Source organism: Oncorhynchus keta, unplaced genomic scaffold (genome assembly GCF_023373465.1).
Source record: "Oncorhynchus keta strain PuntledgeMale-10-30-2019 unplaced genomic scaffold, Oket_V2 Un_contig_4832_pilon_pilon, whole genome shotgun sequence".
Lineage (NCBI taxonomy): Eukaryota > Metazoa > Chordata > Actinopteri > Salmoniformes > Salmonidae > Oncorhynchus > Oncorhynchus keta.
In genome coordinates this window covers 87,501-107,600 of record NW_026287984.1, presented here as the reverse complement: position 1 = coordinate 107,600, position 20,100 = coordinate 87,501, and the positions used below count along the sequence as shown (strand labels likewise).

Here is a 20,100-nt window from a genome sequence, read left to right as displayed (position 1 = left end):
AAGAGTCCTGACAGAGGAGAGACACACAGTAAAGAGTCCTGACAGAGGAGAGACACACAGTAAAGAGTCCTGACAGAGGAGAGACGACACAGTAAAGAGTCCTGACAGAGGAGAGACACACAGTAAAGAGTCCTGACAGAGGAGAGACACACAGTAAAGAGTCCTGACAGAGGAGAGACACACAGTAAAGAGTCCTGACAGAGGAGAGACACACAGTAAAGAGTCCTGACAGAGGAGAGACACACAGTAAAGAGTCCTGACAGAGGAGAGACACACAGTAAAGAGTCCTGACAGAGGAGAGACACACAGTAAAGAGTCCTGACAGAGGAGAGACACACAGTAAAGAGTCCTGACAGAGGAGAGACACACAGTAAAGAGTCCTGACAGAGGAGAGACACACAGTAAAGAGTCCTGACAGAGGAGAGACACACAGTAAAGAGTCCTGACAGAGGAGAGACACACAGTAAAGAGTCCTGACAGAGGAGAGACACACAGTAAAGAGTCCTGACAGAGGAGAGACACACAGTAAAGAGTCCTGACAGAGGAGAGACGACACAGTAAAGAGTCCTGACAGAGGAGAGAAACACCTGACACAGTAAAGAGTCCTGACAGAGGAGAGACACACAGTAAAGAGTCCTGACAGAGGAGAGACACACAGTAAAGAGTCCTGACAGAGGAGAGACACACAGTAAAGAGTCCTGACAGAGGAGAGACACACAGTAAAGAGTCCTGACAGAGGAGAGACACACAGTAAAGAGTCCTGACAGAGGAGAGACACACAGTAAAGAGTCCTGACAGAGGAGAGACACACAGTAAAGAGTCCTGACAGAGGAGAGACGACACAGTAAAGAGTCCTGACAGAGGAGAGACGACACAGTAAAGAGTCCTGACAGAGGAGAGACACGACACAGTAAAGAGTCCTGACAGAGGAGAGACACGACACAGTAAAGAGTCCTGACAGAGGAGAGACACGACACAGTAAAGAGTCCTGACAGAGGAGAGACACACAGTAAAGAGTCCTGACAGAGGAGAGACACACAGTAAAGAGTCCTGACAGAGGAGAGACACACAGTAAAGAGTCCTGACAGAGGAGAGACGACACAGTAAAGAGTCCTGACAGAGGAGAGACACACAGTAAAGAGTCCTGACAGAGGAGAGACACACAGTAAAGAGTCCTGACAGAGGAGAGACACACAGTAAAGAGTCCTGACAGAGGAGAGACACACAGTAAAGAGTCCTGACAGAGGAGAGACACACAGTAAAGAGTCCTGACAGAGGAGAGACACACAGTAAAGAGTCCTGACAGAGGAGAGACACACAGTAAAGAGTCCTGACAGAGGAGAGACACACAGTAAAGAGTCCTGACAGAGGAGAGACACACAGTAAAGAGTCCTGACAGAGGAGAGACACACAGTAAAGAGTCCTGACAGAGGAGAGACACACAGTAAAGAGAATAAACACCAATCCTGACAGAGGAGAGACACACAGTAAAGAGTCCTGACAGAGGATAGACACACAGTAAAGAGTCCTGACCTCTGGAGGATAAACACACAATAAACTGAGTCCTGACAGAGGAGAGACACAATAAAATCAGTCTGGCTGACAGAGAATAAACACCAATCAACTGGGACCTCTGGCTGACAGAGAATAAACACCAATCAACTGGGAGTCCAGTCAGAAACAGGGACCTCTGAGCTGGCCAGTCAGAATAAACACCAATCAACTGGGACCCTGGCTGGCCAGTCAGAATAAACACCAATCAACTGGGACCTCTGGCTGGCCAGTCAGAATAAACACCAATCAACTGGGACCCTGGCTGGCTGGCCAGTCAGAATAAACACCAATCAACTGGGACCTCTGGGACTGGCTGGCCAGTCAGAATAAACACCAATCAACTGGGACCTCTGGCTGGCCAGTCAGAATAAACACACCAATCAACTGGGACCTCTGGCTGGCCAGTCAGAATAAACACCAATCAACTGGGACCCCTGGCTGGCCAGTCAGAATAAACACCAATCAACTGGGACCGCTGGCTGGCCAGTCAGAATAAACACCAATCAACTGGGACCTCTGGCTGGCCAGTCAGAATAAACACCAATCAACTGGGACCCTGGCTGGCCAGTCAGAATAAACACCAATCAACTGGGACCCTGGCTGGCCAGTCAGAATAAACACCAATCAACTGGGACCGCTGGCTGGCCAGTCAGAATAAACACCAATCAACTGGGACCGGCTGGCTGGCCAGTCAGAATAAACACCAATCAACTGGGACCTCTGGCTGGCCAGTCAGAATAAACACCAATCAACTGGGACCTCTGGCTGGCCAGTCAGAATAAACACCAATCAACTGGGACCCTGGCTGGCCAGTCAGAATAAACACCAATCAACTGGGACCTCTGGCTGGCCAGTCAGAATAAACACCAATCAACTGGCCAGACCTCTGGGACTGGCTGGCCAGACCTCTGGCTGGCCAGTCAGAATAAACACCAATCAACTGGGACCGTTGGCTGGCCAGTCAGAATAAACACCAATCAACTGGGACCGCTGGCTGGCCAGTCAGAATAAACACCAATCAACTGGGACCGCTGGCTGGCCAGTCAGAATAAACACCAATCAACTGGGACCCCTGGCTGGCCAGTCAGAATAAACACCAATCAACTGGGACCCCTGGCCAGTCAGAATAAACACCAATCAACTGGGACCGCTGGCCAGTCAGAATAAACACCAATCAACTGGGACCTCTGGCTGGCCAGTCAGAATAAACACCAATCAACTGGGACCCCTGGCTGGCCAGTCAGAATAAACACCAATCAACTGGGACCCCTGGCTGGCCAGTCAGAATAAACACCAATCAACTGGGACCTCTGGCTGGCCAGTCAGAATAAACACCAATCAACTGGGACCTCTGGCTGGCCAGTCAGAATAAACACCACTAGAGAGATGGGAAGAACTATCACATCTGTTATATCAGTAGCACTACTATGACGTACCCTCTTCCTCCACTCTTTAGGGATGCCTGTAGGAAGTCTGACCACAGCCTTCAGAGCATCATACCACTGGGGAGAGAGAGAACACACAGATCAGATTCACACAGATCAGATCCACATAAATGTGACACACAGACACCTGAAACTGGGCTAAAGATGGGACGCGACCATACTGACCTGTTGGAAGCCGTTCTTGCCCAGAGAAGGTTCGATGGTGAACTTTAACCTGGTGTCCACTCCTACAGAGAACAATGTACAGACTGAAGAACTCCACAGTAGCAGAACGGTCAGTCACCACACACACACGCTCTCTAACGAGGCCTACTGGCTAATCAGGTACATACTATCATCAGTCTAAGTACAGTGACATGCGGGGAGGAAAATAAGCACGTCCATTACTAATGATGTCACTGCTATCCGTGTGCACCTGGGCTGAACAAATCACATGTATCATAGTACTGAAACATGGCGATGTGGAAATATATTAGTGACAATGACTTTGCGTTCTTCCAATGATTTACTCTTTATCTGTTTTCAGCACCACCGAACAGCTGTGAGGTGCTAGGCTCTCTGGGGCTATTCATTAAGCCAATTCGGTTGCAAAACGTTTCTTAAAACGGGAGCAAACAGAACTAAAACAGGGTGTCATCTACCCGGGTTGTTCCAATAAAAGCTATCGTTTTGCTCCGTTTGCCTCCGTTTGGTTCTTAAACGGTAAACGTTTCCATGACGAATTCACCCCAAGTTGTTTTAAAAGATGTTGCTGTCCGCCACTGTGGTGCTGAATCCATTTCCGGGTTCGCTCTCGAGTTACACTACAACAGGTCTTAACGACCACAACCTGACGCTCTGAAACTCACAACGGAAGTAACGAAACTATAACCCAGATCAGAGCATCCTTAAATGAAACAAACGGGAAAGAGAATGATTCAGACTGAACCCGTTCCTCCAGCCCTAACCTGTCTGGCGGCCAGCCAGCGACCACACAGCCGCCATTTGCCCCGCTCTGCACGGCTTCATGCTACCAGCTCACACCGGTCTCTCTAACTCTCCCCACCTACACTAACCTTTTATACAGTTTAGAGTATAGCTCCAACCTGGGTCTCTCTGAGCGCTGTCTGTCTCCTCCATGTTGAGATCTGGTCAGGTCTTCTATAGCTGGCCAGCTGCTGGCCACCAGAGTCGCCCCAGACACTGTGTTTACATTACAGCGACCATGACACCCTCCTCCTAGAGATAGATATGACTAGACCTATGGGCTGGGCTACATCGGACAGCAGCATCCAATACAAGACGACATGAAGGAATTCAACTACAGGGCTTTAAGTTATATCAGTCCTATCAGCCCTAACACAAGGTTGACGGGGAATCACATGAATGAAACGCCTTGTAAACTATCGGCATGATTTCAGAACCACAATGAATGAACAACCCCCATGACGCCTCCACAACTAGCAGTGACATGTTATTCTGTACAGACAATAGCACAGCGCTCCCTCCCCTGAGACAGAAACAAAACAGAGTATCAATCAGACCCGAGCTGAACGGGCTCCGTTCGGTCACCTGGCTCGAGCGTGCAGAGCAGACGGGGCGCTCTCCGGGAGATTCCGTTCCTTTTCTTCAGGACGTTACTGATGATGTTACCGACACCGCTCGAACCCTGCCGCAACACACACGGCCCAGACCGAGCCCTCCTCCCCGCGTTAAACCGGGCCTGCTTCATTTCCCAATCAAACCGAAACACGCACCGTGTAACCTAAAATAATTTGTCGGTAGACTACATTAATGTTTATTCCCCTTTGTGCGCCGCTTCAATTTAAAAATGTCCGTTATTCCCTCCGTACCACGCGAATCCCGTTACCCAGCTGCTCCACGACAGCCCGATGTCTTCCAGGGAGCAGGGAGATTGATCAATCACATTCATCTTTCCGTCTCCGGTCCAACCCAACAACTGTCAACAGTCTCGCGCACACAGGAAATGGCCTTGATGTTCGATCCATCCAGAAGGAAATCGCGCGCGATTATGCCTTTAAAACATTGATTCAAGAGTTGCTAGAAGATATAGATTTGTCTTAATCGATGATCAGTTGTCCCTCTAACCATACGGAGGAGATGCGGCTCTGCAGCGGTCTCAGGAGCTGCTGCCACGGTACACACCCCTACCCAGCGTCACAGGGAGGGAGGGATGGATGCGGTATGGTAGCGGGAGGAGAAGAAAGCCGTGATGAAGTAATGTGAAGGGGGGGGGTGGAGAGGGGAAGCTCGGCAGAGCAACAACCCCAAAAAGAGAGCCATTGTGAATGGAGAGACAGTCATCGCTGCTACATCACTGGATAACAAGGCAAGTCTCAGCCAGATTACTTCAGGTAACATGCTGCTGGTCCTGTGAGAAGACAAGTCCCACTTTACACACTGTTACTACCTACACTATACCTCCATGGTAGGTGAGCCCTGTTACTACCTACACTATACCTCCATGGTAGGTGTCATGTTGATCCCTGTTACTACCTACACTATACCTCCATGGTAGGTGAGCCCTGTTACTACCTACACTATACCTCCATGGTAGGTGATCCCTGTTACTACCTACACTATACCTCCATGGTAGGTGTCATGTTGATCCCTGTTACTACCTACACTATACCTCCATGGTAGGTGAGCCCTGTTACTACCTACACTTTACCTCCATGGTAGGTGTCATGTTGATCCCTGTTACTACCTACACTATACCTCCATGGTAGGTGTCATGTTGATCCCTGTTACTACCTACACTATACCTCCATGGTAGGTGAGCCCTGTTACTACCTACACTTTACCTCCATGGTAGGTGTCATGTTGATCCCTGTTACTACCTACACTATACCTCCATGGTAGGTGTCATGTTGATCCCTGTTACTACCTACACTTTACCTCCATGGTAGGTGAGCCCTGTTACTACCTACACTATACCTCCATGGTAGGTGAGCCCTGTTACTACATACACTATACCTCCATGGTAGGTGTCATGTTGATCCCTGTTACTACCTACACTATACCTCCATGGTAGGTGAGCCCTGTTACTACCTACACTATACCTCCATGGTAGGTGTCATGTTGATCCCTGTTACTACCTACACTATACCTCCATGGTAGGTGATCCCTGTTACTACCTACACTATACCTCCATGGTAGGTGTCATGCTGATCCCTGTTACTACCTACACTATACCTCCATGGTAGGTGTCATGTTGATCCCTGTTACTACCTACACTATACCTCCATGGTAGGTGAGCCCTGTTACTACCTACACTATACCTCCATGGTAGGTGTCATGTTGATCCCTGTTACTACCTACACTATACCTCCATGGTAGGTGTCATGTTGATCCCTGTTACTACCTACACTTTACCTCCATGGTAGGTGTCATGTTGATCCCTGTTACTACCTACACTATACCTCCATGGTAGGTGATCCCTGTTACTACCTACACTATACCTCCATGGTAGGTGTCATGCTGATCCCTGTTACTACCTACACTATACCTCCATGGTAGGTGTCATGTTGATCCGTGTTACTACCTACACTATACCTCCATGGTAGGTGAGCCCTGTTACTACCTACACTATACCTCCATGGTAGGTGTCATGTTGATCCCTGTTACTACCTACACTATACCTCCATGGTAGGTGTCATGTTGATCCCTGTTACTACCTACACTATACCTCCATGGTAGGTGTCATGCTGATCCCTGTTACTACCTACACTATACCTCCATGGTAGGTGTCATGTTGATCCCTGTTACTACCTACACTATACCTCCATGGTAGGTGAGCCCTGTTACTACCTACACTTTACCTCCATGGTAGGTGTCATGTTGATCCCTGTTACTACCTACACTATACCTCCATGGTAGGTGAGCCCTGTTACTACCTACACTTTACCTCCATGGTAGGTGTCATGTTGATCCCTGTTACTACCTACACTATACCTCCATGGTAGGTGAGCCCTGTTACTACCTACACTTTACCTCCATGGTAGGTGAGCCCTGTTACTACCTACACTTTACCTCCATGGTAGGTGAGCCCTGTTACTACCTACACTTTACCTCCATGGTAGGTGTCATGCTGATCCCTGTTACTACCTACACTATACCTCCATGGTAGGTGAGCCCTGTTACTACCTACACTTTACCTCCATGGTAGGTGAGCCCTGTTACTACCTACACTTTACCTCCATGGTAGGTGATCCCTGTTACTACCTACACTATACCTCCATGGTAGGTGAGCCCTGTTACTACCTACACTTTACCTCCATGGTAGGTGTCATGTTGATCCCTGTTACTACCTACACTATACCTCCATGGTAGGTGAGCCCTGTTACTACCTACACTATACCTCCATGGTAGGTGTCATGTTGATCCCTGTTACTACCTACACTATACCTCCATGGTAGGTGAGCCCTGTTACTACCTACACTTTACCTCCATGGTAGGTGTCATGTTGATCCCTGTTACTACCTACACTATACCTCCATGGTAGGTGAGCCCTGTTACTACATACACTATACCTCCATGGTAGGTGAGCCCTGTTACTACCTACACTATACCTCCATGGTAGGTGTCATGTTGATCCCTGTTACTACATACACTATACCTCCATGGTAGGTGTCATGTTGATCCCTGTTACTACCTACACTATACCTCCATGGTAGGTGAGCCCTGTTACTACCTACACTTTACCTCCATGGTAGGTGTCATGTTGATCCCTGTTACTACCTACACTATACCTCCATGGTAGGTGAGCCCTGTTACTACATACACTATACCTCCATGGTAGGTGAGCCCTGTTACTACCTACACTATACCTCCATGGTAGGTGAGCCCTGTTACTACCTACACTATACCTCCATGGTAGGTGTCATGTTGATCCCTGTTACTACATACACTATACCTCCATGGTAGGTGTCATGTTGATCCCTGTTACTACCTACACTTTACCTCCATGGTAGGTGTCATGTTGATCCCTGTTACTACCTACACTATACCTCCATGGTAGGTGAGCCCTGTTACTACCTACACTATACCTCCATGGTAGGTGAGCCCTGTTACTACCTACACTTTACCTCCATGGTAGGTGCCATGTTGATCCCTGTTACTACCTACACTTTACCTCCATGGTAGGTGAGCCCTGTTACTACCTACACTTTACCTCCATGGTAGGTGTCATGTTGATCCCTGTTACTACCTACACTATACCTCCATGGTAGGTGTCATGTTGATCCCTGTTACTACATACACTATACCTCCATGGTAGGTGAGCCCTGTTACTACCTACACTTTACCTCCATGGTAGGTGTCATGTTGATCCCTGTTACTACCTACACTATACCTCCATGGTAGGTGATCCCTGTTACTACCTACACTATACCTCCATGGTAGGTGATCCCTGTTACTACCTACACTATACCTCCATGGTAGGTGTCATGCTGATCCCTGTTACTACCTACACTATACCTCCATGGTAGGTGTCATGTTGATCCCTGTTACTACCTACACTATACCTCCATGGTAGGTGAGCCCTGTTACTACCTACACTATACCTCCATGGTAGGTGAGCCCTGTTACTACCTACACTTTACCTCCATGGTAGGTGTCATGTTGATCCCTGTTACTACCTACACTATACCTCCATGGTAGGTGAGCCCTGTTACTACCTACACTATACCTCCATGGTAGGTGAGCCCTGTTACTACCTACACTATACCTCCATGGTAGGTGTCATGTTGATCCCTGTTACTACCTACACTATACCTCCATGGTAGGTGTCATGTTGATCCCTGTTACTACCTACACTATACCTCCATGGTAGGTGTCATGTTGATCCCTGTTACTACATAGACTATACCTCCATGGTAGGTGAGCCCTGTTACTACCTACACTTTACCTCCATGGTAGGTGTCATGTTGATCCCTGTTACTACCTACACTATACCTCCATGGTAGGTGAGCCCTGTTACTACCTACACTTTACCTCCATGGTAGGTGAGCCCTGTTACTACCTACACTTTACCTCCATGGTAGGTGAGCCCTGTTACTACCTACACTTTACCTCCATGGTAGGTGTCATGCTGATCCCTGTTACTACCTACACTATACCTCCATGGTAGGTGTCATGTTGATCCCTGTTACTACCTACACTATACCTCCATGGTAGGTGAGCCCTGTTACTACATACACTATACCTCCATGGTAGGTGTCATGTTGATCCCTGTTACTACCTACACTATACCTCCATGGTAGGTGAGCCCTGTTACTACCTACACTATACCTCCATGGTAGGTGAGCCCTGTTACTACATACACTATACCTCCATGGTAGGTGTCATGTTGATCCCTGTTACTACCTACACTATACCTCCATGGTAGGTGAGCCCTGTTACTACATACACTATACCTCCATGGTAGGTGTCATGTTGATCCCTGTTACTACCTACACTATACCTCCATGGTAGGTGATCCCTGTTACTACCTACACTATACCTCCATGGTAGGTGTCATGTTGATCCCTGTTACTACCTACACTATACCTCCATGGTAGGTGTCATGTTGATCCCTGTTACTACCTACACTATACCTCCATGGTAGGTGAGCCCTGTTACTACCTACACTATACCTCCATGGTAGGTGAGCCCTGTTACTACCTACACTTTACCTCCATGGTAGGTGAGCCCTGTTACTACCTACACTATACCTCCATGGTAGGTGAGCCCTGTTACTACCTACACTATACCTCCATGGTAGGTGAGCCCTGTTACTACCTACACTATACCTCCATGGTAGGTGAGCCCTGTTACTACCTACACTATACCTCCATGGTAGGTGAGCCCTGTTACTACCTACACTTTACCTCCATGGTAGGTGAGCCCTGTTACTACCTACACTATACCTCCATGGTAGGTGAGCCCTGTTACTACCTACACTATACCTTCATGGTAGGTGTCATGTTGATCCCTGTTACTACCTACACTATACCTCCATGGTAGGTGAGCCCTGTTACTACCTACACTATACCTCCATGGTAGGTGAGCCCTGTTACTACCTACACTATACCTCCATGGTAGGTGTCATGTTGATCCCTGTTACTACCTACACTATACCTCCATGGTAGGTGTCATGTTGATCCCTGTTACTACATACACTATACCTCCATGGTAGGTGAGCCCTGTTACTACCTACACTATACCTCCATGGTAGGTGAGCCCTGTTACTACCTACACTATACCTCCATGGTAGGTGTCATGTTGATCCCTGTTACTACCTACACTATACCTCCATGGTAGGTGTCATGCTGATCCCTGTTACTACCTACACTATACCTCCATGGTAGGTGATCCCTGTTACTACCTACACTATACCTCCATGGTAGGTGTCATGCTGATCCCTGTTACTACCTACACTATACCTCCATGGTAGGTGTCATGCTGATCCCTGTTACTACCTACACTTTACCTCCATGGTAGGTGAGCCCTGTTACTACCTACACTATACCTCCATGGTAGGTGAGCCCTGTTACTACCTACACTTTACCTCCATGGTAGGTGCCATGCTGCATGTTGATCAAACAGAGAAGGACATTTAGAAAAGTGAGCTGTAAGAATGGAGTAACCAGATGTACAGATCCTGCACTTGTCTGTCTACAGTTCCACATCTACTGTAGATCATGGAGCCCTGCTGGAAAGTAGTGTGTGAAAACAACCTATCCAAGCAGACTTAGATCCCCGTCTGGGTGGGCACTGGGCAGGATATTGAGGAATGGTGTTGGTAGGTTATAATATGGTGCTGAGATGTGGAGCATGCTAGTCTACTCAGCTCTCTGGGGGAAACACACATACCACTTCCTGGTTAATACGAGCAAACCTGCACAGCCAACATCCATCCACCCTGAAGACAATGACATCACCAACTGAAGGGGGGGGGCAAACATCCATCCACCCTGAAGACAATGACATCACCAACTGAAAGGGGGGGGGCAAACATCCATCCACCCTGAAGACAATGACATCACCAACTGAAGGGGGGAAACATCCATCCACCCTGAAGACAATGACATCACCAACTGAAAGGGGGGCAAACATCCATCCACCCTGAAGACAATGACATCACCAACTGAAGGGGGGGGGGCAAACATCCATCCACCCTGAAGACAATGACATCACCAACTGAAGGGGGGACAAACATCCATCCACCCTGAAGACAATGACATCACCAACTGAAGGGGGGCAAACATCCATCCACCCTGAAGACAATGACATCACCAACTGAAGGGGGGACAAACATCCATCCACCCTGAAGACAATGACATCACCAACTGAAAGGGGGGCAAACATCCATCCACCATGAAGACAATGACATCACCAACTGAAAGGGGGGCAAACATCCATCCACCCTGAAGACAATGACATCACCAACTGAAGGGGGCAAACATCCATCCACCCTGAAGACAATGACATCACCAACTGAAGGGGGGACAAACATCCATCCACCATGAAGACAATGACATCACCAACTGAAGGGGGGCAAACATCCATCCTCCCTGAAGACAATGACATCACCAACTGAAGGGGGGCAAACATCCATTCACCCTGAAGACAATGACATCACCAACTGAAGGGGGGGCAAACATCCATCCTCCCTGAAGACAATGACATCACCAACTGAAGGGGGGCAAACATCCATCCACCCTGAAGACAATGACATCACCAACTGAAGGGGGGCAAACATCCATCCTCCCTGAAGACAATGACATCACCAACTGAAGGGGGGACAAACATCCATCCACCCTGAAGACAATGACATCACCAACTGAAAGGGGGGCAAACATCCATCCACCCTGAAGACAATGACATCACCAACTGAAGGGGGGCAAACATCCATCCACCCTGAAGACAATGACATCACCAACTGAAAGGGGGACAAACATCCATCCACCCAAGACAATGACATCACCAACTGAAAGGGGGGCAAACATCCATCCACCCTGAAGACAATGACATCACCAACTGAAAGGGGGGCAAACATCCATCCACCCTGAAGACAATGACATCACCAACTGAAAGGGGGGCAAACATCCATCCACCATGAAGACAATGGCATCACCAACTGAAAGGGGGGACAAACATCCATCCACCCTGAAGACAATGACATCACCAACTGAAAGGGGGGCAAACATCCATCCACCATGAAGACAATGACATCACCAACTGAAAGGGGGGACAAACATCCATCCACCATGAAGACAATGACATCACCAACTGAAGGGGGGCAAACATCCATCCTCCCTGAAGACAATGACATCACCAACTGAAGGGGGGCAAACATCCATCCTCCCTGAAGACAATGACATCACCAACTGAAGGGGGGCAAACATCCATTCACCCTGAAGACAATGACATCACCAACTGAAGGGGGGCAAACATCCATCCTCCCTGAAGACAATGACATCACCAACTGAAGGGGGGCAAACATCCATCCACCCTGAAGACAATGACATCACCAACTGAAGGGGGGCAAACATCCATCCTCCCTGAAGACAATGACATCACCAACTGAAGGGGGGACAAACATCCATCCACCCTGAAGACAATGACATCACCAACTGAAAGGGGGCAAACATCCATCCACCCTGAAGACAATGACATCACCAACTGAAAGGGGGGCAAACATCCATCCACCCTGAAGACAATGACATCACCAACTGAAAGGGGGGCAAACATCCATCCACCATGAAGACAATGGCATCACCAACTGAAAGGGGGGACAAACATCCATCCACCCTGAAGACAATGACATCACCAACTGAAAGGGGGGCAAACATCCATCCACCATGAAGACAATGACATCACCAACTGAAAGGGGGGACAAACATCCATCCACCATGACGACAATGACATCACCAACTGAAGGGGGGCAAACATCCATCCTCCCTGAAGACAATGACATCACCAACTGAAGGGGGGCAAACATCCATCCTCCCTGAAGACAATGACATCACCAACTGAAGGGGGGCAAACATCCATCCACCCTGAAGACAATGACATCACCAACTGAAGGGGGGACAAACATCCATCCACCCTGAAGACAATGACATCACCAACTGAAAGGGGGCAAACATCCATCCACCCTGAAGACAATGACATCACCAACTGAAGGGGGGACAGCCATCCTCCCTGAAGACAATGACATCACCAACTGAAGGGGGGCAAACATCCATCCACCCTGAAGACAATGACATCACCAACTGAAGGGGGGCAAGCATCCATCCTCCCTGAAGACAATGACATCACCAACTGAAGGGGGGCAACATCCATCCACCCTGAAGACAATGACATCACCAACTGAAGGGGGGCAAACATCCATCCACCCTGAAGACAATGACATCACCAACTGAAGGGGGGCAAACATCCATCCACCCTGAAGACAATGACATCACCAACTGAAGGGGGGACAGCCATCCTCCCTGAAGACAATGACATCACCAACTGAAGGGGGGACAGCCGTCCACCCTGAAGACAATGACATCACCAACTGAAGGGGGGACAGCCATCCTCCCTGAAGACAATGACATCACCAACTGAAGGGGGGGCAAACATCCATCCACCCTGAAGACAATGACATCACCAACTGAAGGGGGGACAGCCATCCACCCTGAAGACAATGACATCACCAACTGAAGGGGGGCAAACATCCATCCACCCTGAAGACAATGACATCACCAACTGAAGGGGGGCAAACATCCATCCTCCCTGAAGAAAATGACATCACCAACTGAAGGGGGTAGGGGGCAAACATCCATCCTCCCTGAAGACAATGACATCACCAACTGAAGGGGGGCAAATATCCATCCTCCCTGAAGAAAATGACATCACCAACTGAAGGGGGGCAAACATCCATCCTCCCTGAAGACAATGACATCACCAACTGAAGGGGGGCAAACATCCATCCTCCCTGAAGAAAATGACATCACCAACTGAAGGGGGGCAAACATCCATCCACCCTGAAGACAATGACATCACCAACTGAAGGGGGGCAAACATCCATCCACCCTGAAGACAATGACATCACCAACTGAAGGGGGGGGACATCCATCCACCCTGAAGACAATGACATCACCAACTGAAAGGGGGCAAACACCCATCCACCCTGAAGACAATGACATCACCAACTGAAGGGGGGCAAACATCCATCCACCCTGAAGACAATGACATCACCAACTGAAGGGGGGCAAACATCCATCCACCCTGAAGACAATGACATCACCAACTGAAGGGGGGCAAACATCCATCCTCCCTGAAGACAATGACATCACCAACTGAAGGGGGGCAAACATCCATCCACCCTGAAGACAATGACATCACCAACTGAAGGGGGGGGCAAACATCCATCCACCCTGAAGACAATGACATCACCAACTGAAGGGGGCAAACATCCATCCACCCTGAAGACAATGACATCACCAACTGAAGGGGGGCAAACATCCATCCTCCCTGAAGACAATGACATCACCAACTGAAGGGGGGCAAACATCCATCCACCCTGAAGACAATGACATCACCAACTGAAGGGGGGACATCCATCCTCCCTGAAGACAATGACATCACCAACTGAAGGGGGGCAAACATCCATCCACCCTGAAGACAATGACATCACAAACTGAAGGGGGGCAAACATCCATCCTCCCTGAAGACAATGACATCACCAACTGAAGGGGGGCAAACATCCATCCACCCTGAAGACAATGACATCACCAACTGAAGGGGGGGGGGGACATCCATCCTCCCTGAAGACAATGACATCACCAACTGAAGGGGGGGGGGGCAAACATCCATCCACCCTGAAGACAATGACATCACCAACTGAAGGGGGCAAACATCCATCCTCCCTGAAGACAATGACATCACCAACTGAAGGGGGACATCCATCCACACTGAAGACAATGACATCACCAACTGAAAGGGGGGAACAGACATCCATCCACCCTGAAGACAATGACATCACCAACTGACGGGGGGGGGGGGGCAAACATCCATCCTCCCTGAAGACAATGACATCACCAACTGAAGGGGGGCAAACATCCATCCTCCCTGAATACGTGGGTCGTTATGGGTAAATCTCAGAGCTCTACATCTGTGGGTCATTATGGGTAAATCTTAAAGAGCTTCCTACAGCTGTGGGTCGTTATGGGTAAATCTTAAAGAGCTTCCTACAGCTGTGGGTCGTTATGGGTAAATCTCAGAGCTCTCTACAGCTGTGGGTCGTTATGGGTAAATCTCAGAGCTCTACAGCTGTGGGTCGTTATGGGTAAATCTCAGAGCTCTACAGCTGTGGGTCGTTATGGGTAAATCTCAGAGCTCTACAGCTGTGGGTCGTTATGTGTAAATCTCAGAGCTCTACAGCTGTGGGTCGTTATGGGTAAATCTCAGAGCTCTACAGCTGTGGGTCGTTATGGGTAAATCTCAGAGCTCTACAGCTGTGGGTCGTTATGGGTAAATCTCAGAGCTCTACAGCTGTGGGTCGTTATGGGTAAATCTCAGAGCTCTACAGCTGTGGGTCGTTATGGGTAAATCTCAGAGCTCTACAGCTGTGGGTCGTTATGGGTAAATCTCAGAGCTCTACAGCTGTGGGTCGTTATGGGTAAATCTCAGAGCTCTACAGCTGTGGGTCGTTATGGGTAAATCTCAGAGCTCTACAGCTGTGGGTCGTTATGGGTAAATCTCAGAGCTCTACAGCTGTGGGTCGTTATGGGTAAATCTCAGAGCTCTACAGCTGTGGGTCGTTATGGGTAAATCTCAGAGCTCTACAGCTGTGGGTCGTTATGGGTAAATCTCAGAGCTCTACAGCTGTGGGTCGTTATGGGTAAATCTCAGAGCTCTACAGCTGTGGGTCGTTATGGGTAAATCTCAGAGCTCTACAGCTGTGGGTCGTTATGGGTAAATCTCAGAGCTCTACAGCTGTGGGTCGTTATGGGTAAATCTCAGAGCTCTACAGCTGTGGGTCGTTATGGGTAAATCTCAGAGCTCTACAGCTGTGGGTCGTTATGGGTAAATCTCAGAGCTCTACAGCTGTGGGTCGTTATGGGTAAATCTCAGAGCTCTACAGCTGTGGGTCGTTATGGGTAAATCTCAGAGCTCTACAGCTGTGGGTCGTTATGGGTAAATCTCAGAGCTCTACAGCTGTGGGTCGTTATGGGTAAATCTCAGAGCTCTACAGCTGTGGGTCGTTATGGGTAAATCTCAGAGCTCTACAGCTGTGGGTCGTTATGGGTAAATCTCAGAGCTCTACAGCTGTGGGTCGTTATGGGTAAATCTCAGAGCTCTACAGCTGTGGGTCGTTATGGGTAAATCTCAGAGCTCTACAACTGTGGGTCGTTATGGGTAAATCTCAGCTCTACAGCTGTGGGTCATTATGGGTAAATCTCAGAGCTCTACAGCTGTGGGTCGTTATGGGTAAATCTCAGAGCTCTACAGCTGTGGGTCGTTATGGGTAAATCTCAGAGCGCTACAGCTGTGGGTCGTTATGGGTAAATCTCAGAGCTCTACAGCTGTGGGTCGTTATGGGTAAATCTCAAAGAGCTTCCTACAGCTGTGGGTCGTTATGGGTAAATCTCAGCTCTACAGCTGTGGGTCGTTATGGGTAAATCTCAGAGCTCTACAGCTGTGGGTCGTTATGGGTAAATCTCAGAGCTCTACAGCTGTGGGTCGTTATGGGTAAATCTCAGAGCTCTACAGCTGTGGGTCGTTATGGGTAAATCTCAGAGCTCTACAGCTGTGGGTCGTTATGGGTAAATCTCAGAGCTCTACAGCTGTGGGTCGTTATGGGTAAATCTCAGAGCTCTACAGCTGTGGGTCGTTATGGGTAAATCTCAGAGCTCTACAGCTGTGGGTCGTTATGGGTAAATCTCAGAGCTCTACAACTGTGGGTCGTTATGGGTAAATCTCAGCTCTACAGCTGTGGGTCATTATGGGTAAATCTCAGAGCTCTACAGCTGTGGGTCGTTATGGGTAAATCTCAGAGCTCTACAGCTGTGGGTCGTTATGGGTAAATCTCGGAGCGCTACAGCTGTGGGTCGTTATGGGTAAATCTCAGAGCTCTACAGCTGTGGGTCGTTATGGGTAAATCTCAAAGAGCTTCCTACAGCTGTGGGTCGTTATGGGTAAATCTCAGCTCTACAGCTGTGGGTCGTTATGGGTAAATCTCAGAGCTCTACAACTGTGGGTCGTTATGGGTAAATCTCAGCTCTACAGCTGTGGGTCGTTATGGGTAAATCTCAGAGCTCTACAGCTGTGGGTCGTTATGGGTAAATCTCAGAGCTCTACAGCTGTGGGTCGTTATGGGTAAATCTCGGAGCGCTACAGCTGTGGGTCGTTATGGGTAAATCTCAGAGCTCTACAGCTGTGGGTCGTTATGGGTAAATCTCAGAGCTTCCTACAGCTGTGGGTTGTTATGGGTACATCTCAGAGCTCTACAGCTGTGGGTCGTTATGGGTAAATCTCGGAGCGCTACAGCTGTGGGTCGTTATGGGTAAATCTCAGAGCTCTACAGCTGTGGGTCGTTATGGGTAAATCTCAGCTCTACAGCTGTGGGTCGTTATGGGTAAATCTCAGAGCTCTACAGCTGTGGGTCGTTATGGGTAAATCTCAGAGCTCTACAGCTGTGGGTCGTTATGGGTAAATCTCAGAGCTCTACAGCTGTGGGTCGTTATGGGTAAATCTCAGAGCTCTACAGCTGGATTATACAACATTTGAAAACTTGTTTTTTTATGTTCAAACTGGTTGTTGATCATTGTTAGACAGCCATTTTCAAGTCTTGCTATAGATCTTCAAGATCTTCAGGAACATTCAATGTCTAATTGGTAAGCAACTCCAGTGTAGATCTGAGCTTGTTTCAGGTTAATTGTCCAACTGAAAGGTGAATTCTATCTCCCAGTGTCTGGTGGAAAGCAGAGATGAGGAAGTCATTCAAAAAAACATGTTACACACTATTATTGTCCATGCAACTTATTATGTATGTGACTTGTTAAGCAAATGTTTACTCCTGAACTTATTTAGTCATAACAAAGGGATCGAATACTTATGACAAGACAGTTAAGCTTTTCATTAAGTAATTTAAAAAGCATAATCCCGTTGACATTATGGCGTATTGTTTGTTGTAGGCGACAATGCGGCTGCGCACTTCCTCCTGGACTGCTGGTTTAACGCCATGCTGCACGCAGAGACGACGCAAGAGACGGAAATTCACTCCATTAGTTTTGCAGATCAACCATTTTTTTCTGTGATCAAATCAACATAATGAAAATCAGGCCCTTTTCAATTAAACAAACCAAAACAAATGTAACTTCGCTAGATTGAATCTGTGATGTTTTTGTAGGCAGAGCCAGAGCGCAACTCTTATTGGTGGGGATTGTCCATCAGCGGTCTGCCCATCACCAGCGAGTGAATGCGCTATTCAGACCAGTGCACATCGTCGATATTCTTTGCTAGTTAGCGAGTTATTAGCCCGAGTATAGATAAGTATCAGCAATGGGGAGTTACTGCTTCCAAAGCACGACACGTGTCGGCAACATTTCAAGCAGTCTGAAAAGACCGTCGACGTAAACAAGCGTATGTCTTAAAGGGGCAGGGTTGTATTTTGAGACAGGCTTGAATATGCTATTTTTTATTTTTACCTTTATTTAACTAGGCAAGTCAGTTAAGAACAAATTCTTATTTTCAATGACGGCCTAGGAACAGTGGGTTAACTGCCTGTTCAGGGGCAGAACGACAGATTTGTACCTTGTCAGCTCGGGGGTTTGAACTTTCAACCTTCCGGTTACTAGTCCAACGCTCGAATCACTTGGCGACCCACAATGTGGTCTACTTATTACTTATGTGGTCTACTTATTACTTATGTGGTCTACTTATTACTTATGTGGTCTACTTATTACTGCATGTTAATAACAATACATGTAATTTTGTAACGTGGTTTCTCGCGTCATACAACACAATACAATGTACAGACCCATGGTGTTAAAGAGTCAAATCTATCATTAATGTCAAGCCCTTCAATGCAGGCCTGAATTGAACACATAGACTACTGTAGGCCATAGAAATCAGAAGCTATTGCCATGTGAAAATGTTATGGGATTTGTTCCATTGGTTTTGTTGGTAGGACTACATTATGCTCAAATAGCCACAATAACCTATTGGCTACTGTCTAAAACTGTAAGGGCACAGCCTATTGGCTACTGTCTAAAACTAAGGGCACAGCCTATTGGCTACTGTCTAAAACTAAGGGCACAGCCTATTGGCTACTGGCGCCGATTTGACTGTAATATATATATATATATTTCACCTTTATTTAACTAGGGAAGTCATTTAAGAACACATTCTTATTTTCATTGACGGTCTACAACGGTGGGTTAACTGCCTCGTTCAGGGGCAGAACGACAGATTTTTACCTTGTCAGCTCGGGGATCCAATCTTGCAACCTTACAGTTAACTAGTCCAACACAATAACGACCTGCCTCTCTCTCATTGCACTCCACAAGGAGACTGCCTGTTACGCAAATGCAGTAAGCCAATGTAAGTTGCTAGCTATTTAAACTTATCTTATAAAAAACAATCAATCATAATTCTAAGTTAACTACACATGGTTGATGATATTATTACCATGGTGCTTGCCTACGGAGCTGTGAGGGGAACGGCACCTCAGTACCTCCAGGCTCTGATCAGGCCCTACACCCAAACATCCACCTCTACACTGCGTTCATCCACCTCTGGCCTGCTCGCCTCCCTACCACTGAGGAAGTACAGTTCCCGCTCAGCCCAGTCAAAACTGTTCGCTGCTCTGGCCCCCAATGGTGGAACAAACTCCCTCACGACGCCAGGACAGCGGAGTCAATCACCACCTTCCGGAGACACCTGAAACCCCACCTCTTTAAGGAATACCTAGGATAGGATAAGTAATCCTTCTCACCCCCTGTAAAGATTTAGATGCACTATTGTAAAGTGGCTGTTCCACTGGATGTCATAAGGTGAATGCACCAATTTGTAAGTCGCTCTGGATAAGAGCGTCTGCTAAATGACTTAAAATGTAAATGTAAAT

General features: G+C 47.9%; 1 protein-coding gene across 1 annotated transcript in view; it reads right to left on the bottom strand.

Annotated features, from left to right (window-relative positions):
• The window catches only part of LOC127924966 (TBC1 domain family member 30-like), a 114,904-nt gene that overhangs the window by 84,398 nt on the left and 10,406 nt on the right, over nt 1-20,100 (bottom strand). Inside the window, 2 exon segments of the mRNA XM_052509628.1 lie at nt 2,991-3,056; nt 3,165-3,226. Of these exon segments, the coding sequence (XP_052365588.1) occupies nt 2,991-3,056; nt 3,165-3,226 (128 nt within the window).